The 26,694-nt window shown below is 41.1% G+C and overlaps 1 protein-coding gene across 3 annotated transcripts in view; it reads right to left on the bottom strand.

The window, feature by feature from the left end:
* The window catches only part of DZIP1 (DAZ interacting zinc finger protein 1), a 37,545-nt gene extending 19,255 nt beyond the window's left edge, over positions 1-18,290 (bottom strand). For 2 of the 3 annotated variants that reach the window (XM_071741957.1, XM_071741968.1), the window contains exons 1-10: positions 18,171-18,290; positions 13,487-13,556; positions 12,891-13,394; positions 8,957-9,041; positions 7,413-7,537; positions 5,449-5,610; positions 4,560-4,697; positions 3,520-3,582; positions 2,102-2,242; positions 412-460 (exon numbers count right to left, since the gene is read on the bottom strand). In XM_071741957.1, coding sequence (XP_071598058.1) covers positions 412-460; positions 2,102-2,242; positions 3,520-3,582; positions 4,560-4,697; positions 5,449-5,610; positions 7,413-7,537; positions 8,957-9,041; positions 12,891-13,394; positions 13,487-13,489 — 1,270 coding nt within the window. In that variant the 5' untranslated portion in view covers positions 13,490-13,556; positions 18,171-18,290. The remainder of the gene's footprint in view (positions 1-411; positions 461-2,101; positions 2,243-3,519; positions 3,583-4,559; positions 4,698-5,448; positions 5,611-7,412; positions 7,538-8,956; positions 9,042-12,890; positions 13,395-13,486; positions 13,557-18,170) is intronic. The other variant, XM_071741977.1, reaches the window with a different exon arrangement.
* Positions 18,291-26,694: the final 8,404 nt, after the last annotated feature.

Raw genomic sequence — 26,694 nt, forward strand, 5'->3', positions numbered from 1 at the left:
TGTGTCTTAACTGATAAATTAATCAATTTTGTCTACTCTTGCAGTATTTTCCCTTTTTGTGAGTGCCACAGCCTAAGGACAGTCAAGCATGAAAAAATAATTAAAATTGCACCTCATAAAGCAATGCCAAAAATTGTTCACATAAAACAAAATAGAGCTGCTATATTTCACATCTCTTCACTACTGAAGTGATCCACTTTGGACATTACAAGCCCTTACAGCTGCAAAACATAGACTCTGAAAACTAACATAGAGTCATGGAAACAGTAGTACAGATAGGTACACTGTGAAATGCAAATAAGTTGCCAGTACTAATTGGATGTCTATATTTTTAATGAATTATAATATTTGTTTAAGCCAAGCTGCTGAAATGAGGAACTAAATCTGCTTTTTCTTATATTTTGTACTTACCATCATATGGTTTGATGCTTGCAACAGATCTTGTCAACAATTCTTTAATCTAGAGAGAAAAGAGAGACAAATGATTAGTTATAAATGCAAATGCTCAACATTTAGAAATACAAATTTAGTACAAAATATTTCATTTCAGTACTATTCCATAACAGAAATTATTGTTTACGATTTGGGGAGACAAATGATACCCTGGTGGAACTCTGTTCTACTGCCTAATAAATATTTATTTCATTCATACTTGTTGTCTTATGTGAACTCATGCTTTGTAGACACTGTTACGAGAAACTATAATGTGAAATAAGAGTGAACTTATGGGCCACTTCAGAACTTAGTTTCAATACTTTCTGCTGCATCAATTCATGTCCAATTTTGCAAGTGTAGCTCCACTCCAGGGAAAAACATAATTACACAGTGATTTTAAATCTATGAACAGTTCTCTTGTGTGGTCTACAGTTTTGTCTATTTGACACCCAAGACACACACAGAACAAAACTGAAGGCATAGAGGAAACAAGCTGGCTGTAATTTGATCTAAACAAAACAGGAAACTTGTGAATCCAATATTATTACAAGTGTTCTATGCATCATTTCCAAAACAGAAGCTTAACCCAAACCATATGGACACACAATGCCATCTGGAGCTGGGACAAGATATTGAATCCTAGTCCCTGTTTCATGTATCAGTTTGGACACAGCCAGTAGAGCCTCAATTCACTGTGTGTTCAGTTTGAGTTCTACAAAAGCAATGGTTGTTTCTCGAGCCCTTCCAATTATTGAGAAAGCAGATCTTCATGCTTTCCTTTCATAAACACTGAGCTTGGATCCCTCTGAACCTATTTTACATCTGTGGTCACACTGTTCTTTTTTAGACAGTCACTTTACTCCAAATAATTTGCCTAGGATAAAGCCCTCTGTTATTGCTCCAGCTATAAAATTTTTTAAAATTGAGATGTAAAAGCTATTCTTCATCTTTTTGATTCTTCAAACGCTTAAGTAAAGGATTAGCATTAATCACAAGAAAAGTGTGTAGGATCAGATGTTACTTAGTAAAGAACATGCAATCTGACAGAGGAATAGATTGTAAAGACTACATAATCATGTCCTAGGTCTAAACACCAGACCAGCAAAGGAAATAGATCATCATCTACTCATTGCTTCAAAAAAATCTACAGCTATGTTCAAACAAATGTCTATTTTAACAAAAAAACATTAATTTGCAAACAGATAATTTTCTTCATTTTAATTATCACTGTTATAAATATGATATTCCATTTGTAGTGCAGTAAGTCATGTATTTCCAGTTTTCAAACAATGGCTCTCATTATGATTATTTTGCAAGGGATTAAATCCTGTTCACTATCTGGAATTTTTCATCTATAGAGGTCTCTGGTGATTGTGACCTAGTAAACCTCTAGCTTTGTGTTGAACGTATTAAAAACATTCGGTTAATTAATCTTTTCCTTCTAAATCATGCTTTAAGCCCTGGTTTACATTCCAGTGTCTCTTTTCCAGATCTGTTCTTATATACCAACATAATTTCAAAAGTGTACCCAAAATACTCCAGGAACACTCTTTACCAATTGAGAATATTAACTATGCAGCCAGAGATATTTTAAAGACCAAATGTCAGTAAAATGTTTCTCTGTGTCCTATTCTCTCTGAAAGGCAGAGTGCTTCACAAAACAGACCTGAGTCTTCTGAGTAATAATCAGATCATTCTGTTCCTGGAGCCTCTGCCCCAGCTCTTCTATCCTCCTCCTGTAAAAGGTATTAGTTTTATTCAGGTCTTCTCTCACTGATGATTTAAGCTTTTCAAGCTGTGACAGTAGCTAGAAAGCAATCAGAAGAAAAGTGACTTAATATTATATAGACTATTTTAATGCTATAAAGTTCAAACAAGCAAGTGTCATGATTAGGTGCTTTTAATACTTTTTTTTTTCCAGCAAAAATCTAATGTCTCCTGTGATTTCATCAGCACTTGCATACATGACAAAACAGTTGTCTGAGTAACTTTTCATTTACACAAGTAAGACTACCTAGATCTGTGTACAAAGAAAGAGACATACAAACACATTGCCAAGATTGCCTAAAAATAACATTGCAGGAGAAGTATATGATTATAAAAATGTTTTGCTTATAAGTAGTGTCAAATATTGATGCTTTAAGAAGATGAGATGTGAATTTGCATGATAAACCTAATATATTATATCTGATTTTAGAAGAAAGGGAAGGATATTTTAGGTGCACCATCCCAAAAGTGATACTTACATTACTCCACCCTTATTCTACTCTTGAATTGTGTGGGGGGATATCATTAGCTACATCCTCTGAGGGGATTACTCCATGATTCCTCCTCACTACTTTCTTGCCAGAGGAGGAGAAGCATTGGCCAGACCACTATGACCTGCTCAGTTCTTACATGGTCACGAAGATGAAAGGAAAATGAAAGGAAAAGAAGCAAGAGAAACAAAGCAGGAAAGGCATTAAAAAGAAAAGCAGATATAAAAAAAAACCGAACTACTACACGAAAAACCCCACAAAAAACCTAAAAAACAAAAAACCAAACTCTGAGAAATAAAGCTTTGCACAGAAAAATATATAAGCTGAAGCAAAATAAAATGTCATGGTTTTTTTCCTGGAAAAGCTGAACAGATACTGAGTTAAAAAGCTACAACATAAAAAGCAGCAGAGAGTGACAGAAAAGATTAAAAAAAAAGATTGAGACATATGTAATAGGTCCATGGCAGCAGAAAATAAAGGGTAGATGAAAGCTGAATTTGGCAAATTATATTTCAACTACCCAGCATATCCACATAATGCAGAAAACACTGTGTAATACAGCACCCATAGAATTATTGGTGGGCTCTTCAGAAAAGAAATACAGTTTCAGGTGTCTGTAAGATTCTTAAAGTTAAATTCCATTTCAGCTCTGGCCTTAACTAAAAGGTCAAGTCAGAAATAAAGAGGTATTAAATACACCTAAGAGGACACTTGAGATCTGGGTTTTTTAATGCACCAGTTGTATGACAGCATATTAATAACTAGTTCAAGGATACAAAAATAAGTAAAAAGTCTCTTAGTTTAGGAGGTTTGCTATGCCACTTACCAGTGACTTTTCTGCCTCGTGGTCATGATGAAGAGCTTGTATTCTAGATGTCCATTTGTTTTCCTTCATAGAGGAAATCAATATTCATTCTTGTTAATAACATATTAAGTTTAATATATGCAGCTTTATCTTGTCAATAACCCATAAACACCTGCTTTAACATACACAGCTTTATTTTTTATATAAAGCAGAAATACTGAAAAGGTTATTGGTGATATGAAAATTGAGTAAACCCATATTTAAGACCTAGAACAGTCATCAGCATGCTTTATAGATCTGAGTGTGGTTTTCTTAACAATCACTCTAGAAACTCCCAACCTGCTCTTTGATTTGTGTATAATGTGACTGTGAGTGAGAAATACATGATTTTCATATATTTCTATGTATTAAAATAAGGGTAGTAAGAATAGGAGTTTTTTCCCAAAACCAGTGTAATTTGAAGCAATCATTAACAATGTATCTTGTATGATAATAAAACCCAGCACTATTATGTGAATTTAGAGTGAATCAAATTTTCTTTGATAAAGTAAAAAACACACAGTAAAATTCACAAAGTTTTCCACATCTTCAAGCAGAAGTGACCAAACTTCTGGGTTATACGATCAGTATACAAAAATCTTCACATCCAAAGAACCATGAAGTAGATAATGTGTGCCTCAAAGTATTAAAAAAAAACAAAACAAAAAAGGAAAATTCCAATTTTTACATAAGTGGCCTTGCAGATCACAAGACATAATGGTTTATTAGAGCCTTGTGTAATTGAACTGCAACTATACTTGGTTAATCTAGAAGTATTTAATAACAAGGAATAAGAAAATATCAATTAATAAATAACATTTTCTTATAAAAGACAGGGAAATAATTCCTCTATTCCATTATAGACTTTGTACTAAACAGTACTAAATCTTTAAAAACAGATATTTTAAATATTGAAAGGGATGAGAATTTTGCTTATGGATTTAAAATCCTCCTCAGAAACGCACAAAATGAAAAAAAATCCACAAGTACTCTTTCAAAGGAAATACAATAGTTAGTGTTACCTGTTTTTCAAGAAGTTTAACCACATTGTGGTAATCCTGAGGACTCTGAGGTGTCTCTTCTGTAAATTCTTGGCTGTCTTTCAGTGTCCCTAAGTTGGATTTTTGTTGCATAGTGGACTTTTGTAATTCTAACAGGTGCTAAAAGGCAAAGGGAAAAATAAAGACCTGAATATGTACACAGATTTGTTTTATAAACTGTCATTTAATACAAAATGTTCTTTGAACATAACTATGCAGAAATTGTGTCAGACACTTCTCACGTTTCTCATGAGTTCAGCACTTATCAAATTTCATGTAATAATTAATATATACATCTAACATTAATATACCTTACAAATGTACACAGGAGCTAGAAGCCACAAAACACAAGCTGCTCTGGCAATACCATGCATTTTTTTCTGTCCCAGCCTACACTTCTACAACTCTCATTCTAGTAAAAATTCTGGAAAGCACTTCCAGAGCATGTATTGAAAACACACAAAAGTTGTGCTCTGAGGACTTCAATACAGAGGTCAGTGGCCTCCATGCCAGTTGTAAGAATATTACTGTAAGGATACCTAACAGAAAGCAATAATTAAAATACCTACTGATCTGCAAACAGGCACTCAAAAGTTGAGGCCTAAGAAAAAACTGACATAGTTGCTGAAGGCACAACTCATTCATTCATAACATTCTACCAAAAAAAAAACAAAACTGAAATTAGGTTAGTTATGTTGATAAAGTACCAGTATGCAAATACATAATTATAGGTATAATCCAACCATTATTTTTCAAAGTTCTGTAACAAGACCTCTAAGATAACTACATCATATTTTATAGATGTGAAGTTCAGTACCATCTACTGTAAAGGCTACATGTCATTACATGTTGGAAAATTCAAATTACTTACATTTTCTAGTATTGCATTTCTTGAAGATAACTCCTTAAACTCTTTCATAAACATGTCTTTCACTTTTTCTATTTCATCAGACAATTTCTCTTTTTCCTCCTCTTTCCATTTCTGAAATGATTGTAGGATTTCCTCTTCTTTTGATTTTTGCTGTTCACATTCCTGGAATAAACAAGTTTGGGGTTTTTTCCCCACGTGCAATACTAATTCAAGCACCAAAACTATGTGTGGGAAGCAGTCACTTTCCATGTACAACATTCTGACATTAAAAAAAAAAAACAAACCTGAAAAAACCCAATAGCTTACAAAGAATTCTGGGGCAGCAAACTATAGATTTTGCTAGCAAAACAAGTACTTTTCAAGTTCAGTATTTGTCATTGAATTACACAAGAATGACCTTACTTGGTCATATAAAAAATCCAAGTAATTTATCATCCTGTTTCTCACAGTGGCCCTGAGCATGCAAGCAGGCAAGGATAACCCCAGGACAAGCAAACATGCATCTTCTCCCTGATAGCCTCCAAGCTTTCCACTGCTTTCAGCTCAGACTTCCTCACCCTGATACAGTTTCATAAACTCAGCTACACTCAAAGCATTGCTCTTCACCTACTTTTACAGCTGTCCCTTGTGGCTGTTTCAGCTTTTAGCAGCTGCAACACGTTTTTTGTCAATGAATTCCACAGGCCTACTACGAGTTGCATGAAGACTGAAGTATTTTTGGGGGTTTTTTTGGTTTGAACCTGGCTTCATTTGATGGATGCTAGGTCCTACACTGGAAAAATGAGAAAATGGTTGATACCTTATTCACCCAGGACTTTGCAGTCTGTATTTAGAATGGCTGAGCATGCCAAGAGGTGCCTGAAAAGAGGCAACAGCTTGGTGGGGATGGAGGGTGAGACACTGATGTCTGCAAAGACATTTAAGATTTCTGAGCCCAACTGTAAACCCAGTACTGCCAAGTCCACCACTAAACCATGTCCCTAAGTGCCACATCTACCTGTTTTTTAAATATCTCCAGGATATTTAATTCTATCATATCTGTTTTGAGATTAAGGGATTAGGTTTGATGCACATAGTGTTTAGGCTCTGGTTTAGACAGTGATTTTTCAGAATACTTTGTTATATTTTATTTTCTTTGCTGGCTGCCACTAATCACTGTCCTGACATTTCTTTTAAGATTGTGACACAACGTTCAGATCTTGCCCTTCAGTAACAACACTCAACTCAGAACCTACCATTTTGTAGATGAAGTTAGAATTATTTTTTCCCCATTTACATTTACCCCACTTTATCTGCTAAATTACATTTACCATTCTATTATCTAGTAATTCATTCTTGTATAGTCCTAACTTGCTCAGAGTCCTGCATTTCAGTGTGCAGAATATACATATTTTTAGGCAACCCCTACCTCTTCCCTTTGCAGCATTCACCCTGATTTTGTTCACTGAATATTGGATATTTATGAGGATCAGGATCTTCTGCATTTTTCCACCTCAAAAAGAGTAGATGGGACCAAGAATTGGAAGGATGACATGCTTTTTCCCCAGTTGTCCCTCCTACTCCCAAAGAAAAAAGACAACACAGGGGAATAAAAATCTTCTGATCTTTTAATCAAAAGACAACAACAGAATGCTACCTGAACTGACACTGGATGTCAGTGACAACAGACAAACTGCAGCCAGTCACACTTCACATTTCTGTCTTCCCTGACATTCCAGAATAAACACAGAAGCTTTGGAAGCTTCTCCTAGTGTAACACTGCAGGTTGTAGCTTCAGGACATTTCAGGAAGTCCCTTTGTAGACAGGAGTCTCAGCTAAGACAAGTGACTTCAAAATAGGCACAACAAAATTTAAGATGCACTGTTAGGAATATTCCAAGTTCTACCTCATAAGAAAAACAAGGCTTTTTCTTGACAGGAGAAATATGTTATAGAGGTACTCCTTATTATTTAATACATATTACCTTGGAAAACTTGACCATATTAGCCTGCTGCTCAGTCTCTAACTGGGACTTGGTGAGCTGCAACTGCTCCTTCAGTTTATCAATCTCATCCTGCAACTTGTCTGTCTTTGCTTTCCTCTTCTGTTCTGTTTGAAAAAATCACAGAATTCAATTTCTGTAATTTCTGGAAATGTGATACTTTGTGCAAATACATTTCTAAGGTGTTTCAATAACATCTTCATGAAGTGTAACTCTCATAGATAATTTCTCTCTCACAACCACGATTGTCCAAAGATTCTTTTATATACATGTGTTCTCTGGACTGCTAATATTACCCTCAAGACTGAAAAATTCCATTATTACTTGCATGTGAAATAGTTTATGAAATACTTACAATAAGAAGTATTGTAGTATCTCATTTCAAAGGAATCTAAGCAACACAGGCTCAAAAAAAGAACATACGAAGGACAAGTGAACCTCAATTATTCAATTCTGTTAGGTTTAATTTATTCTGAATAACTTCTATAATGAGTCCTTTGGAATAAAACTCATTTATCTGGAATGAGTCACAGAGAATGTCACTGTAAAAAAAGATATTAAAATATGCAAAAATTATAACAATCTTAAATCTTGAAACTTTTTGTCAATTTATCAAGGATTTACCAGCCCATCATCTGGGAATCTTAGCACAATGCAGAACAGCACTTCAGAAAACTCCACAGAGTATTTCTCTCATACAGTCACTGCAAACTAATTCTTTACATAAATTATTTTAAATTATTTTAGGTGGCTCTGCAGCATCTTCCACTATCAGTTTTTTCAAGTGTAAAGTGCACAGGAGCTTCATTCTTCCTCCAATATATTAATGCTCCCTCAGATTCCTACTCAGACCCCACTCAGACTTCATGCTTTTTTATTTGCCTGACAAGCTACAGTTCAGCCCTCATTAGATTCTTTCCACTCTTTCCAATCCTCTTCTTTCTAGCTAATCTCTAATGACTTCCATTCATTAATACTTGTGAGTCCTTAGCAAAAAATCATAACCATGCAGTCTAAGAGGAAGGAGAGATCTTAAGGATGCATGAAATAAACTTTAAGAGCAGTGTTACTCAAACTAGATGTTTTTCAATGAAGAGAGACAAAAGTATGCAGAGTAGAGATACAGCAACTAAGACTATCATGGTATCTATTAGCAGTTATTATAAAGATTATTCTTGAAGGGTTTTTTTTTCTTACTGTATTTTACAGTCAGTTTAGTTCAGGAGAGCCTGACCTTATTCAAACTGATTTCAGCTGAGCTGAATTATTTATGTGCTGGTAATCCATATATATTCCCAAAATGTACCTTCCTTAGCATAAGTTGTTCATTTTACCCACACCTTCATAACACACATCTAATGAAAAAACTGTACTCTGACCTCTGATACTGACTACTGCATTCAGCAGGAATGCTAGCTGAAAAGGCACTGTAAATGTGGCACACAATCATGGACTGCACATCCTCACTATATTTACACTTTTCTAAACTGTTTATCTTAATTTTTTTATAAGGCTGAAGTACATACCAATTTGACATTCTTCCGGGTGACGCCTTTGCATGTGACTTTGTAAAAAGGAATAGCTCATAAAAGCCTTTTCACATAATTGACACTATGAAAAGAAACAGATAAAAACATTTCTGTTATCATTAGTAACATCAGTTTGTTAAGCATAGTGTTTAAGGTTTTTAACAGGTTATAACATTTGGCCCAAAGATCAAAAGAAAGTAACTTTAATAATTCCATCTGACGAGAATATTAACTAAAATTCTCATGGTAATGGATATATTTAAAGTTATTAATGTATTTGTCATTTAATGCCTTGCAGTGATGGTCATGTATCCTTGGACAAGGCTCTGTACAAACTCTGAACAAAACCAGTCTGACCAATCAAGTTTAAATTCACACATAAATCACAGATAAGAGATAAATACCACAGGTAAGTACAGAAACGTAAGGGAAAAGGCAACACTATTCAGCAAAATACACACCAGTTGCATCCAACTAGCAGCTCAGGCATTCTTAAAACTCTTGTATCTCAGCAAAGGAAAGCACCACACAGTCAGGAAAACAAAACAAAACAAGATGGGTTTGAGTATACGTAAGTGAGTTGAAAGATGACAATACTAGGAGGATGATGAGATATGAAAAAAATTCAGGCATTTCAACCAAATTAAGGCAACAATCCAGAATTTTGCAAGAAAAGGTACATATATACATTAGTATGCCACCTGGCATCCCTGTAAAGCATAAAGCTGTTTAAATTGCTACTTATATAATTTATGTATTATTTTTTAATTTTAATTTATGTCAAATCTGGATCCTACTCATCTTAAAAGATAATTTTATTTACGTTCAAAGTACATCCCAGTAATGCTCCGAATAATGAAAGCCAATGGTTAAATACAACGGCAGGAGCTAGACCTGAGGCTGAGGAAGTAAGGGTTGTTCAGCTTGGAGAAGAGAAGGTTGCAAGGAGCAGCCTTCCTTAAGTAAGATCAACCTGAAGGGGATCTACAGGACACCTGAGCAGGGCATGAAGTGATAAGGACAAGGGGTAATGGCTTTAAACTGCAAGAGGGTAGATTTAGATTACACATTAGGAAGAAATCCTTCACTATGAGGGTGGTGAGACACTGGTACAGGTTGCCCAGAGAAGGTGGCTGCACTCTCCCTGGAAGTGTTCAAGGCCAGGTTGGATGAGGCTTGCAGCAGCCTGATCCATGGGAGGTGTCCCTGCCCACAGAAAGGGGGTCAAAACCCAGTGGTCTTTAAGGTCCCTTCCAACCCACACCACTCTACAACTCTATGAACTACAGAATTTGCAACATACTGGTAAGAAAAAGCCTCCACTTGCTTTAGGCAGAGTAGTTGACTGCTACCTTTTTTTTTTTTTTTTTTTTCTTGTCAAAATGAATATATTTTAACAAACCACTAATGTTCAACTGAGTCCTTTTTCCTTACCAGTGTGAAACAACTGTAAGAGACTGACTTAATAGATATGAACAGACACCATAATCAAATTCCCAGATTCCATCTAATATTTAAAATACTGTCACTGATACTCTGTTAGCCTGTGAAATATATCTTTCAGCAAACACTAAAGCAATGAATTATTAAGACAAATTTTGTTGGACACATGCAAAAAACCACAAAAAACCTGTGCTAACATAAAGCCAAAGTAAAGAGATACAGTGTGGCAGCAAAGCCTTGCTGCCAACCAAGAGGGAACTCACTGGGTAACAGATTGCGCATGATTTACAGAATGAAATTGGCTGTGAAATAATGTTATCCATTCAAGCACAAATTTCATGTTAGTTTCACTTGTTGGTAGTGAAAGAAAGCTCTTAAGTGCAGGAGACAGAATTAGCAGAGGGAATATTCAGGATCTGAATTATGTAACATTCTTCCAACTACTTTTCACAGTGGTAGACACAACGTGAACTTTATGCTTACATTGTGGCTGAGCATCTAAGACTAAAAACTGCTGTATTAAAATTAAATTTTTGTTGCTCAGATGAAGGTATTGCCCAATAAGTCTTAAATTTATGTCCATAGGTAGGTACCAATTCCACTTCACAGGAGCATTTCATAGTTGAACCTAGCTTGGAGGTGGGTTAAAGGCACTAAATCTGAATTCCAAAGCACACTTACATTAGCTATAGAATGTGCCTCCACTAAAAAAAGGCAAATAACTATTTACAGGCTTATTTGCTAAACAGCCAAGACTTTAAGGGGATGAAAACTGAACTATCCTCTCCAGAACACCATAGCTGGCACAGCAGAGCAGTCAAAGCACATAATAATGTGCATAATATGGCACATAATACAATTATTCCCAGCTAGGAAGAGTTTAATTTACCTCTGGCATTCACACTCAGAATCATGAAAATACTGTAGAAACTGTGGGAACAGCAGAACTATTCAACATCAATCCCTAAACTCACTTTTCCCATGTGAACCTGAATAACATCTAGGGACAAGAATTTACTAAAAAGAAGGGAAAAGGGGGAGAAGTGAGATGTTTACTTTATATGGAATTAAACTAAAAATGGCAAATAGCTTTCCATCTCTGATTTATTGGAAATGCCACTGAACAGAAGATTAATAAGTCAGGATCAGTAATCAGTCAAGATGAGTAATGAGTTAAGATCACTACCACATTCACCAGCTTCCACTGAGACAGTTGTACCTCACAAATATTTCAGGAAAACTTAGTAATGTCTAACTGACAGTCATGGTATGAGAGTTATTTAACCTTACACATAAAATAATGCAAGCAATCCATTTTCTTTTGTGACAGAGAACAGACAAACTGCTCTGTAAATTGCATAAAGGTTTTTTTAAAATGATACAACACCAGCAGCTTGCCCTGAAGACTAACATTCAAAATGAATGCATGACAGAAGGTTGCCATGAAGTCTACCATATGTATACTTCTACTTTTGGGGCATAAGGTATCTTCTCCCTTACAGAAACACTTGAGTCAACTTAGCTGCTGTTCTAAAAAATGGAGCTTGCTGGCCTGCTGAAACTGGTACTATATCATGGGATAAGACTGTATACAGCATAAGAAATCTTGGCTTGCTTCTGTATTGCAACTACTCCATGATTAAGGAGAATTTCACCAAGTATCTGAAGATTAAAAAAAAAAAAACAAACCAAAACTGTAACCTTAAACATACAAACACAAAGAGCTAACCTGAAATCATGTCAAGCCTGTGTTCAGTGTACTCTCTAGACCAGACTACATTTGAAGCTGCAGTCTGCATTCCTGAAACTTGCTGAAAAATGCTGAAGCTGAAAAATATTGAAATCAAAATATTATACCCAGAACAAAAAAAAATAATGTTCAAAAAAAAAAAACAAAACCAAAAACAGAGTGCCATGACACAGAAAGAATCAGAACAAGTATCTTAAGGCTCTCAGGGAAGACCCTTATGGAACAGAGATTGTGGTGGAGTTAGGAATGAGCTACCTTACTGGGACTCTTTACCAACATGCCTGAGTCACTTCTGAGTCATACACACAAGTAGAAACTTTGTACCTCAAGAATGTTACACAACTCAAAGACAGCAGGTCACTGCTTAGCACTTGTTCTGATGTACTTGCCCTGCGTGTTTTCTGCCCATGCAGTTGATACCCAAGGAAAGGCAGCAACAGAAAACAGTAACACGTTTATCACAGGTGTTGAATGTGTCTATGTGACACTTCAGATGCATCAGAAGCGAATCCGATACAGACAGGAAATCCAAAGAGGATTTGTTAAAGATGACTTAGTGCTCTCCCAAACGTTTGCGAAACACAGGAGGGAATCAAAGCAGCTGCGAGCAATGCACTCCCTGTCTGTAAGGTCAGCGGTCCCTGCAGCTCCAGCCTTTTATCCCACAAGCATCCCATCCCGCAACGCTGCTCTGTAGGGAGCCAGCAAGGTGCGAGAGACCGGGACCTCTCCTCTCACCTGGTGGTAGGTGGCTCGGGCCTCCAGCATCATCTGCTGGGTGCTGATCATCTTCTTCCTCCGGCGACACTCCTCCTTGAGCGCCTTGATCTCCTGTACGCCTTGGGCCACCTCCTTGCCCAGCTGGTCGCGCTGGGCCTGGGTGGTCTGCAGGGCCTCCTCCAACCTGCCGAGCTGGGCTTTGAGGTACTCCTGAGAGTGCAGCAGGTACTCGGTGCTGAGCTGAGACAGGCGCAGCAGCTTGAGGAGCAGCGGGTCGGCGGGGCCCTGGCAGTGGGGGCAGCGCTCCCCCTCGCCGTTGCAGAAGGTGACGTGCTCCAGGTGCTCCTGCAGGACCGACATGTCCCCCTCCCGCCACACACGCCCCACGTCCACGGCGCTCAGCCGCCGCCAGTCCGGGCGCTCATGGCGGCTGCGGAACTGGAAGGCGGGGAACGGAGTGGGCCCCGCGCCGGTCCCGGTTCCCCCCTCCGCCGGCGGGTAGTACGCGCGTTCGGTGAAGGGCTGCGGGAAAGACACACGGCTCAGAGACCCGGGACGCCCGGCACCCACAGCACCGCATCGCATCGCACCCCGCCCGCCCTCCCAGCGCTCACCATGCCGGGGCTCCGCTCCTCGGGCTCCGCTCGCCACCGGCGTCCTCCGCGTCGCTATGGCAGCCTCATCCTGAGCCAAGGAGAGGCAGGAGTGAGGCCCTGCCGCACCGCACCGCCCCAGGTCCGCCCCGCCCCGCTCGGCACGGCCCGGCCCTCCGCGGGGGTGTCGGCGGCGGCGGCCCGGGACAGGCGGCGGGCGGTTGGTCCGCACGCTGCTCAGGCAGGCGGGGACTCGCCGCCCTGTTCGGCGCGGATCCCGTCTGCTTGCCCCGTCCCGGTACCTTCTTCCACCGGTACCTCCGCAGCCTCCTGGCAGCGTAACGCTCGTAATCCCTCTCCCGCCCGTCCCAACGCTCCCCCTGCCTCGGGCGCCGTACGCTGGTACCAATACATCCATTACATCCATCACCACCTTCACACGTAACTCCTATCTACAAATACATCCTCGGCTGCGCTGTTACGTACATAAACCCTTACCACAGCTACAGAGCATATGTCTTCTCTCTCCACCTTCCCTTTACCACAGAATTCTATCCCTGGCGCCTTACAGACCCATTTCTCTTCACTGCATCAACTGTGTTCCTCCTCCCCCCCCGGTTCACAAACTTTTCTCATGCTACCAGGACGCTACAGTCCTCCCCACACTACCTGATGCCCATCTCCAGCCCTTCTTGCCTCCCAGATGGGGCACCACTTGTCACCTCCCCATCATCATGGAATCAAAGCATGGTTTGGGGTGGCAGGGACCTGAAAGATCATCTAGTTCCAACCCATCATCATACAGTAGGTATGACATTACACTGTACAGGTGCTTCACACTGCTGCACCCCAATGGGCCTCAGCTGCCACCTCCATACACCCTCTCCAGTGCAACACTATGCTCTCCCAGCTGCCTGCACACCAACCTCCTGTGAGCTTTCACATTTCTTCCTCACCTAACACAGCCACACACCCTCTGCATGCTGCTTCCACACACTCTCCTCACTTGTCACATCAACACAACTCCGCCTGCTATCACCACACAACAGGCCACTTCTTACAACCATGCAAACCTACAACCTCACTACGTCTGCCTGTCACTCCTGCCTTGCTCCACCAATCCCAGACCCTTCATCCCCATTGTCCTGGTTTGGGCCAGGATAAAGGTGATTTTCTGTCTTATAGTTTTGCTTTCAGCTCAGTCTCTTGTAAGTAGCTGCGCTTGCTGAAATTAACAGCAAGTTTCTCAGTCAGTGTCTGCTTCTGGGACTGATAACACTTGATGTTTATAGTTACAGCCAGAGACCGGTGTGCAGAGACACGGACACTGCTCGGTTCTGATGAACATTTTACCCTCCAGAAGGAGAAAAGGAGTAAAGAGGTCCCACCTGCAGACCTCCTTTAGGGAGGAACGGACAAGATAGATGCCAGAACTGACCAAACAGAGTATTCCATCCCATACACGTCATACTCAGTATAAATTTCAGGGATCACAAGGGTCATACCCCTTCCTGCTTCCCCTTCTTTGCCAGTCCTTGTTTGCTTCAGCATCCTGGGAGGATTCCATCCGTTCATCTGCCTGTGGTCCTGATCCATGCCAGCCTGAATCTGTGTGTTCCTGCCTCCAGCTCCTGACTGTTGCTGACCCCAGGAGTCCAGCCTGGACTTTCCCAGGGCTGCCCTGCAGCCTCGGTGGTGACGTGAGAGTTACTGGGGGAAAAGGGAGGAGGAATGTGGCATCAATTTTCCTGTGTGTTTGTATATATTTAGTAATTTTTCCTATTTATCATTATTTTCATTAAAGTTTTGTAGTTCAGTTTCCAACCCATAAGTCTCTCTCCCTTACTCTCTCTCCTTTCTTTATCAGGGAGGGGGATTAATAAAGAGCATCTCTCATTTGGTTTAATTGCCGAGCCAGTGTTAAACTGTGACACCCATGAAGCATCTCTTGGCTTGCATCAGCTACTTCACCATCCTGTGCTCAAACACTGCTCTTCAAAGGCAACCAACAACCACTGCCTACCTCCCTGTCTCATCACAATTCCCAGTACTCCACAGTTCAGTTTTCCCATTTCCCTGCTCATGCTCACTCTCCTCCTGATGAAAAAGCTTTTCCTAATATGTCAACAAGTATCTGCTACCACCAAAAAAAAATGGTTCCAGTACTTTTGTGGCTATTCTTCAGGTACTACTGAAGCTCCCCTTTGCTTTCTCTTCACCACACTAAACACTCTCAGCCCCTTCAACTTCTTCTTGTATGTAGATGCTGTGCTGTAGACTCCTAATCAACTTGTTAGACCTCTTTTGTCTCCTCTCCATTTTTCCACATCCCTCAGGCTCCCCTCTGGACACTTCCAAGTACTTCCACATCTTTCTTAAATTGTGGGGCCTGTAACTGCACACAGTACTCACAATGAAGCTGCACCAACACTGAATATAGCAGGATAACCATCTTTTGTGACCAGCTCATTATGCTGTATCTGAGGCCAGTATACACCAGTATATCTGACACCAGTATAGCCATCCAATCTGTGGTCAGGACAATCCCTGGGACAGCTGCTCTGTGGTGCCAGCCATGAGCTCTGCTCCACATATACACACACTTAGCATCAGGAGGTGAGCAGGCTGTACATTCCCATTCCTTCTATAGGAAACCCAGGCACACAGCAGACAGGTATCCCAAAAAGATGGCCATCTGATGGGAAGAAATGGGGGTTTGGTTATGAACAACCACAGCAGAGGTGTCTTCCTCGCAGTCCACAAAGTCAGCAAGCAGCCCAAAACATCAACCATGGGACACACCTCTGCTTTGTAGCACAGACCCAAACATTTCCTCCAGCATTCAGCTACCAAACCCCTACCTCAGCCAGTACCAAAGAGACCCAGATCAGTCTCATCACTCAGTTCAGCAATCCAGGGTCGAACTCTGACCAGCCTCTCCATCCTTCACACCCACATCTACCCCCACACCAAGGAGAAAGCTGGAGGAAACACCTGTCTTTTCCTACCCAAAGAACCACAAGGACTTAATTTGTCCACCTGCAGAACAATTACACCCTTCTCTCTTACCCACTTCTGTAAAAAAGTTGCAAATCAGCATTTGCAAGAATTTATCTCTTGCCCAGGACAAGGTTTCATCAATCTACAAAATTACTTTCAATGTACTGGAAGTCTAAACACAGGAGAGTGAGCCTTCCTGCCTCCTGGCTCGAGACACTCTAGAAGGCAATATTCCAAAATACCTGGCACTTACAACTTGCTTTTTGGACCTTTAACCTTAACCTTAACCTTACTGGCCATACTTTACTGCAATACCTAATGTTCCATACATCTCCCATTCAGATTCTTTCATCACTTACTATGGCACTAATTTTCATTAATTTATAAAGATACCATGTAGTGGTTTAAACTTTGCAGTCTTCTGCAAGTGTGACATTTTTTCCATCTTATTTTCCTTGAACAGGGCCTGCAGCAATTGCTGCCTTCAAATAAATTTGATCTTTTTTATATATATCAAATATAGATCTGTCTGGTTTACCACTGAACTTTGTACTGCTTTGACTCCCAAGCATTAAGAAAATATACCACTAATCTCCTTTAGAGATATTTCTAGTATACTGCACTTACTGCCACTTACAGGGTATAAATACAATTTTATTTGTAAGTGACTGGATTCTTAAAAATGCTCAAATACTGAATACTGTCAAAAATGCTGATGCTTCAAATTCCTTGTAACAAATTCAAAACTTGTATTTGGATACTTTTCCTAGTCAAAGGAGATGTTAAGTTGCACATAATAAAATCTGTCTCTCAAAGATCTGCTCTATGTGACAAAGCAAGAATTTCTTTATATAGAAAACGTGTGAATTTTGCAAAGTAGAGATCTGCGTGTCAAGCGGGATCCTGAAGAAGCACACGTGCAGTAAGAGCTTTCAATTCACAGATGCATGGGCTTAATAAAACAAAACAAAACAAAACACAACCATTCTTTAAAGCCAGAAAAGTTAAACCAAACACGTGTATTTAGTTAAAAATATCCACACAGAGTTTCATGCAGCTTCAACTAAACCTGCCTTAACTGAATGTGACCTGGCAGTGGTGCATCACTGAGGAGAGGCACAAGCTGCTCAGGCATCTCAATAGAGACAGAAAGGCAGAAAAAAAAAAAAAAAAAAAAAAAAGTGGTTAAAAAGGACAGTTTCATCCCGCACGGGTCTCCATCACTCGATTTTTTTCTTTCTTTCTGTCAGATTTACTCCACTGTTAAGTTAGGGCTGCCACCCACCTCCCGAGTCCCCCGTGCTGGCGATGGCCCCGCCGAAACTGGCGGGTGCTGGGCTGAGGAGCGGGGCCGCTCCCCGGACACTGCCCACCGGGGCGGGGGGCACAGGGAACAGCGCCGTTCCATCCCGGCTGTGCCCGCAGGCCAGGCCCGGGCCCGGTGGGCCATCAGCGGCGTGTTCGCTGGGGTTTGCCGGGGCCGGGCCTGCTGGAGGCCCTGAGCCCGAGTTCCATCTCCAAACCCAAACCTCCGGCTCCGCTCCCGAGAGCGGCCTCCCCCTCCCCGGCTCCCTCCCGCCTTTCCCCGAGTAGAGGCCCCGCCGAGAGCTTCTCTCCCTCCCTTCAATCTCCAGTGCCCCAAGGGCTGCCCGGCTCCGGGCGGGGGAACGGGAAGGAGGGAAGAAGAGGGGAGCCCTCCGCTCACCTCAGGCTGCTGCTCCGCCACTCCGGGGCAGTCGTTCAGGCGCTCCGCGGAGCATGGTTACCCCCCTCCCGGCGCGGAGGGGTGGCGGGGCTGCGGCTGCTCCCCGCCCCCGACCCGGGCTGTTACTGGTGCGTACCGCTGGGGAGGCAGCTCCTCTCCTCCTTCTCCTCCTCGTCTCCCCCGGCCCCATCCCCCTGCGCCTCCCGCTGCCCCGGGGCCACCGAGGATGGGCCAGGGCCGGAGCCGGAGCCGGGGCGGCGGGTGGGAAGGGCGCGGGCGGGTCGGTGCCGAGGCGGGGCACCGGCGAGGGATTCCGCAGCTCCTCGCCGACTCTCGGCTCTCGCAGCCTGCCCGGCAGATGCTGGTGCCCCCCCCTTGGGGGTACCCTTTGTCTGGCTGCTAGCCCTGGAGCGGCATCCCCAGCCTCTCCGACAAGAAGCGCGCTGGGAGAGGACCCCGCTGCCCGCCGAGATGGAGAGGGGACCCCGAGGGGCTGCGGTGTGATGGGAACCCCCGTGGGAGTGGGAGTGGGGGTGGGAGGGCTCTTTCTTGAGTGTTTCTCTGAAGTGTGCAAGAGGACACCAAGATCCAGTGTGAGGGTCAGGCGGGAGTATGCTTTCCTGAAGGTATTTTCATCTCAGTATTGCCAGGTGAAGAGGCTGTGTTCAATGACAATATCTATCGTCATGCAGGTGGAACCATTTCAGCGGCTGCTGGTTGCATCTGATCATCCTAATTTTTTTCCTCTTCCATGTAAAGTCTTGAATTGTGTTTTTCCAAGGTAAATGCAGTGCAGCCTCTGTTGCAAGGAGGAAAATTTCAAACAGTTTTTATTTAATATAAAATATGCCAGCAAATTCAGCAGGGGAGACGAGCATTGCACCTAGTCTTAATTGAGAAGAAGAGGAGACACCGTTTTTTTTCCAAAATACAGAGGCAATAAGCTCCGGAAAACTTCTGACTATCAACATGCATGCTTAGAGGGTTAGTAAGCCACCAACTTTCCTTCCTGAACCATGAAATCATGTTGCAATAGTGTTGATGTGGGCACACATGCTGCATACACCAGCTTAAGAAAATAAATAACCATTTGAATACTTTAGGTTTTAATGTCCTAAGGGCATTTTAATGTCCTAAGGACTCAGAATGCTCCAGTCACTAATGGACATTAAATCCAGAAGATATGGCTAGAGCTTGTCTGAAGGAAAACCTGAATACATCTAAAATGTGAATGTTAGGTAGTCAGTACTGACTTCTGCTTCTGCAGATCTGCTCCTGTTGGGCTACTGAAGCTGTCATTGCCAGACAAAGATGGGGATATCAAGGCTTTAGTGTGGTAAACCTTAATTAACACCAGTAATGAAGAAAGGATTTTGAAAACCAGTAATGTGACAGTCACAGCTTGTATTGGCCTAGAGGCAAATAAACAATATGAGTTCATAAGCACATTATGAGTGCAGCTGGAGCACTCATAAAAGCAAAAGTGACCACTTTGATCTTGGTCACTTGTTCTAGTATCTGTTTAGTGTAAAGTACACAAGCAGCCCTGTGAATGAGAGCTAGAACCAAGTTTTCTATTCTGTCCTGGTAGGCCCATTACCCTCTCTGCTAGACAGAGTCTCATTCTTTCCCTCTTACTTCCTTTCAGAGCTTGATTAATCTTTAATTTCTTACTGCAAGTGGTACAGCTTCTCTTGGCCAGAGCTGGCATTCTTTAACTCACATTAATGCTTGGTTCCTCCCTCCAGGTATCACGTAGCTTGGTAACAAAGTTACTCTCCTAAAACATGCATGGGTTTACTAGGAGAGGACCAAGAGCATTTTAGCTTTTCCCACTCAGCATCAGCCAGCAGTCCAACTGGAGTAGATTACTGCTCATGCACAAACAGGCAGTGGTGAGCAATTGCCACAAATCCAATGTGCACCTACATCTGCCAAGCAGGTTTCAGCTGCACAGGTGATGTACCCTCTGAACTGCTGTCTTGAGACGTGGTAAATTTTCTCCACTGGCCTTCTTCTGAAGTTCAGTAATTGTCACATTTAACAGAGAGACTGTGAGAACACATACTGTCCTCTGGAAAAAACAGAATCATAGAATCATCATGGTTGGATGGACTTTCATGGTTGGAAAGGACTTTCAACATCATAGAGTCCAACCATCAGTCCTACACCACCACTAAATCATCTCCCAAAGTGTCACATCTATCTGCTTCCAGGGATGGAGACATGATGCTTTGGTGTTTTCAGAGAAGGTGGTGTATTTTTCTCTTTAGGTGAAATCCTAGCTTCTCCAGGAAGCTTCCAACATTGTTTTACAGTAATAGCTGACAGCAGAATGGGAATTTTAGGGACCTAAATTTGCACAGAGGCACTTAAGACTTTGTAGGATCCAAGCTCAAAGCCTTTTCTTTCCCTTGTATTCTTTTTATTCCCAGCTTCTTCTGTGAATTCCCAGTCACACTTCAAATTTTACATGCTTTTCCTATTTTAGCATGTACATCTCATTATTGTGCACTAACACATTATTTTACACATGCCAGACATCTGCAGGGAATGGTTTAAATAAAGATCATTTGTGGTCCAAGTTTATCACATAATGTTTAGTCTCTATCACTACTTAATGCACTTAACATACTTAACATGCTACTTACTCTGGCAGAGTCCTCTAGAGGTAGTTTGTGTGTATGAGGGCTTTATGAAACTATTATGAAACCATGATCTGTTGTTCTATGAGGATTTTCCAAGTTCTGTTAACACATTGCAATGATGGATATGGGGGGTTTTTTTGGTAGAATTCAGGTAAAAGAATTAGGGAAGAATTGACGTTTTTAGGAAGTGGATTTTTAGTGAGAAGAGCTAAGGAGGAATTAATATGAGGAAAGTTAGTTAAAAGTGTGAGAAGTAAACCTAGGATATTGATTGAAGCAAGGTGTTTGTGAGGCTTACATAGTGTACCTGCAACTGGAGAACGCAAAAAGGAGATATTATTCTGATGATGGGGTGAAATATGGCACCTTGGCCATGACTGTATTAGGTATTAGGAGTTGTATTAGGATATTAGGGCACCATATGGGGCCGGCTGCTCCCCATGGGGTATCAGGTCAGGACCCAGCAGCCAGGGCCCATCCCACCCACCCCCAGACAGGAACAGCCCCGGAGGCACCAGAGCAGCCCCAGCCCTGGGCATTTGGCACATCCCTCGGGAGAGGGGTGAGCCAAGGCTGGCTGGGGCTCATGGTTGCATAGGGCTGTGGGGAACTGGGGACTGGGCCCTTCTGAGGTGTTGCTGACAGCCCTGGGGGCCTCATATGGTGTTCTGGGCCCTGGGCAGGTTGGAGGAGGCTGGGCAGAGACAATCAGGCCTGGCAGTGCCCTTGTGGCACTGATGTCTCAGGGTCTTCGGTGAAAAAGTGATCTGCCTCTTTTGTGGTGTGGAGGAGGATACCATACAAGTTCTACAGGATGTTTTAATTTGAGAGGGCAGTGGAAAAACCGTCTTGGGAGCTGAGAAATAGACTCTTCAATAATCTTTCTCCTACAGCACTCTGAGTGACGCATACCAGTAATCATTAACTCTGGTAGAAAGTTGACTTGAGTAGCACAGTACAGGTATAAATAATGAGTCTAGCCAGATTCTCAGTTTATTTAATCTTTTCCTTCCTGCCAACTCCTTCCACAGTACATTTTTCAATTTTAATGCCTATAATACTTCCATTCATTCAATCTTTCTATCACTCAGTTTACCTGAGGAAATAATTTAAATATATTTTTTTAATCATATGAAAATAAGACGGGTTGGATGAGCCACTCTCCTCTCTCCCTGTGCCACCTCCTTCATTTCAACATGCAAGACCAGGTATGATTAAGCATAAGAGACACTGACCCATGTAGTTTAATAAATTCCATTTTCAAGTTTAGATACTTCAGATTCTTCTCCAATTGTATCTTCTTTTCTTCTAATAAAACAGTTTCTCATAAAGATTCGTCTCCACATAACTAGTCCAGCTAGATTTTATTGGGATGGCCACACAGTTAATTTATCTTCCTTTCTTCTAAACACGGAAGGAATTCAACTTAACTCTGAAGAAGTGTCTGTAAACACACTGTGAGTTTTATCTACTTTACACATGGGTATTATTGTAATAGCATCCTGTCTGTCTTATTTGTGGTTAACACCTACGTCACATGCTGAGAACAGTGAATTCACTGCTTGGGTGGATGTAACCTGAAATTTCTGATGACTTTTTGACTTCCCATTAACTTCTTTCCCAGTATGTGATAAGATAATTGCAAGCACCATAGTTTTAGCACATGTACTTTATTCTGTACAGTTTATTTCTTGCCTACAAAAACCATTGGATTAAAAATTTACCTAGAGCTTGCGAAGTGCTAAAAACAAAATCCTTGATTTGGCTTCAGTGTCCAGTGACCTTACCTATTGCTTCAGTTCATTCAAACACTCTTCCTGACCTGTCATAAATTAGATGCAGGCAAGAGTCTCAGGGCATGCACTATGTACCTCTGTGCCATCAGGAGAGGGGAGGCTGCAGGCAGGACCTCAGACAGGATCCCTGTCATTCCCCTTGGCTGTAGCCATTCCTTTGCCAAATGGAGTTTGAGCAGGAGCATCTGGGGGTGCTCAGCAGAGCAACCTAAGTGGTGTCAGCCTCAGCCTGGCTCACTGTCTGCTGAAACTAAACAATCTGCAACCCCCTGAGCCCAGTTGTTGAGCATGAGGCACAGTGCTAAAACAGGAATTGTATTTGCACTGCTCCCAGGCAGTCTGCAACTCCAGGCAGGGTAGTAATACCACTTTCAGCCCAAGGGTTTTACTCACTGTGCTCCACTCAGCCAAACTCAGGTCTGCACTCAGAAAATGTACTGACTGTCATCTGACACATGGGGCATTTAACTTTTTTGTGTTTAAAAATGATTGATGGAATTGGAGCAATAGGAAGGTCACTGGACACTGAAGCCAAATCAAGGATTTTGGTTTTAGCACTTAGCAAACTCCAGGTAAATTTTTAATCTAACGCTTTTTGTAGGCAAGAAATAAAATGTACAGAAAAGGGAAATGAACCACTGCCTTTCAGAACCTCTGTCACAAAGCATACAGGGGCAGTTTGTTTCCCATTTCCTTGTCAATCCTGATACTCAGAATCTAAGGGCATGCCTTAGGACTTTTCAGGACTTCTCAGGATCTTGGGTTCAACAAAACTCTAATATCTGGAAACAAAGAAATAAAGAGTTAATACTAGCAACTCTCCAGGATATACACAAGCTCTTCGTTGTCTTCTTTAGTTTCAGATTGTTTCAGAGGCAACGTATGGATGTATGAATGATCTCTGCTTGACCTCTGCATATCTGGTCCTAAGAAAGATGGAGGATGCCTCATTTCCTCAGGCCATCATTACTGCAGTAGCAAGGTGAATTCTGTTGCCTTTTGCACTGTTAGCAGTTAAAGGATAAATTAAGTCAGTTGATTCAGAGGTGGGTGAATAAAAGCAGATGCTAGAAGGCACACATGCCAATGGCTTACATGGTTGTAGAAGTGTGCACAGAGGGTATTCTGTTGCTGGATGGCTTGAATAATTGCTTGAGAAATTCATGAATCTTCCACTTATAGAGGAAGAATATGTATGTGTCTGCTACAGCAGGCACAGGTAAGGTTGCACACATACACATGCTAATTTCTAATCTAAATTCTTGGAAGCATGACCTTTGTTGTTTTGGCAGGACATGAGGTAGCAATGAACACCTCCAGTGATGGCATGGAACTTTATCAATGATATTTTTTAAGAATTAAAGATGTGTGAGAGAAACAGAGTTATATAAAGCATATTTATAGCAGCAGAGACAGCAGGTAGTAGCTAGTATTTTTATATATAGCACCTCTACACAAGGTCAGAGTATTATATAATCCCACACCAGAATGTATTTCTCCCATCACAGATATGACAAAGATGTATGTGCAGAATTTTGTTAATACGGAGGGGAAAAGTGTTAACACAGGCTTGCCTTGCCCTAAACAAGCCTGGTCCCTCACACTCCCTTTCAAGTCCATGGACAAAGGTCACCTTTTACAGGTGCAAATTTAGACCACATAAATTAAGTTCTTGTGCTGAATTGCAAGGAGCCTTTCTGCTTCCATTTACTGTAAAAGGAACCCAGAAAAAGCAATTTCCTTGAAGTCTTCTTCTATGAACACCAATCCAAATGCAAAATTACCAGAGATGTGGCTAGATAAACAATAATACCATGTTGTACATATGTACACTATCATTTCATTGAGCTCCAACACAACCAAGTTTCTGATAGGCATGTATATAGGCAAGAATTAAAACAAGGTGGAAGGTCTTAGAGACCTCTTACAAGAAGCCCTGAGAACAGTGTCTCTGTGTTATCATCCTTCTTACCTCCTCCTTTATTTTCATACTAGACTGTGCATGAAACATAACATATGCTACATTGCTTCTTCTTCTGTATCGAGGAACTGACTGAAACTTACGGTGATTTTGAAATACAGATGATTAATTAAAACTTATTGCCAAACATATCTCAGTCTTTCTAGGACCTTGTATGTTTCCACGTCTAACCCAGACTTCTCACTGTATTTCAGAAGGTTTCTCGGGCACTAAATAGAAACTACAGATCTATCTCCACCATATGTTAACCACGCTCAGCTCGCCGTCTCGAATAGAAGCAACGAGTGGCTTCAGGAGTCATTCCTTGCCAACTGCTGCCCTCTGCTGTTACTATATATTATTAGCAGTAACAGCGAAAATTCCTTGGTTTTCTGACTTTTTAGGACTTCGAACTCTGTTGTAATCTTTGCCATCCACCCTGTCTCTCTGAAACTCAAGAATTCTGAAGAGGGCTTGTTTCTGATACCAGTCCAGTTCTCGAAAATCCCTTGGAAAGACTTTTTGCATGACATCTGTATTGCTTTGCTGTTTTTCAAATTGCAAAATCTAAAGTTGGCATGTTGTATGCATGTGTTTTTAAGGGCTTTCTCATTTTCTGCTTCTGAAATGACACAGGGAGAATATGTGTTAAAAAGATTATCCCAGGTATATACTTATTATCTAAATAATTTATGCTTGGGGATCTATATTAATAAGAATGGGCCTTCATGTTTTATGGTCTCTTTCAAGAATTCCTGTGTTATCCTGTGCACCTGGTGGCATTTCTAGCACAGAATGACAATGATGATGTTTTTCTCTTTGATAATTTTGTATTACTGGCAAAACACACTGTTCTTCACATTACTGTCTCAGTCTGAAATATCTACTGTGGCTCAGCCTTTTAGGGCCAAGGTCAAGGACCAAGGGCTTGTCAAACATCTATTCAAAATGATATTTGATGCTTCAGTCATACTACTTTCATCTTGTTTTAAGGTATTTGATGCTTGAATCTTCACGCTTGGTATTCCAGTATAAAGTACTGAGTTTTCTTCACATTTTTTTCTCCTAATCATGTTATTAACAGTCCATTAAGCATATCATCACCTTTACTATTATTTTTTGCTATGTTGGAGGGTAGAAAGTGTAAATTCCCTTTCATATTAGTTTCATCTGGGTTTGGTTTAATACTTTTTTGTTTAGGTAAAATCAAAGGAATTAACTTACTGTTACAGTGATTGCATTTTGCTCAGTTCAGTTTTAGGCTTTGATGTTTTGTCTTACCCATAGAGCTCCAGGCTTTTTCTTCCTTATGCTGACATTTTTAGAAAGTCATCAATTATTCATTTCACATCTATCATTTCTTACATTATTTCAGGTTCTAATTTCTGAATACCTTCTGCAGGCCAAATTTCAAGGTGACACCTTTGCAGAGTCATCTTCCAAATGAAATGTTGAAGAGGGATAACTTACTTTTCTTTTTTTCAGTCTGATAGTTCAAGAAAGCCTGTAAATTATATCACCTCTGGTAAGAAAGGCAATGTGACTGTACCCGCACAATGAAAAAAGACACTTCCGTGGTTCCAAAATCAGACTTCAGAGCTCAATTTTTTTACTTTCTTGGCAGATTTGCCCTGAGAACAAGTTTTTTTTCTCATTGATGGGGTATACAAAGAATACACCCATAATAAGAATTGTTTATACAACAACATTAGGCAGATAATTTTAAACTATGAACAACTAGGCACATACAAATTAGTTTTCCTGTGGCAGCTAAGAATAGACTGTGTTATCATTATGAAAAAAAAAAAGCAGTCTCAAAACAGCCCACACACTGGATTGCAGGCTATCTTACATAGAGTTTGCTTTCAGTTTTCAGACCCAATACAAACTTTCAGTATACAAATTCTGCTCTTTTTTAAATTGTACCACAAAATTTTCTGCAGTCTGGTAAATTTCCTAATACTTTTTTGGCATGTGTGAAGGTCTGCATACAGCTAAGACCTTGGCTTCACTCTCGATTGAAATCAAGCACAGTTTGAAATAGCAATTGCCTCCTTTCAGCAAGAAAGAGACAGGATCAATTTATGTGTTGACTTACTGAATTTATTACAGGTTGAACA

This window comes from Heliangelus exortis, chromosome 1 (assembly GCF_036169615.1).
Source record: "Heliangelus exortis chromosome 1, bHelExo1.hap1, whole genome shotgun sequence".
NCBI classification, from domain to species: Eukaryota; Metazoa; Chordata; class Aves; order Apodiformes; family Trochilidae; genus Heliangelus; species Heliangelus exortis.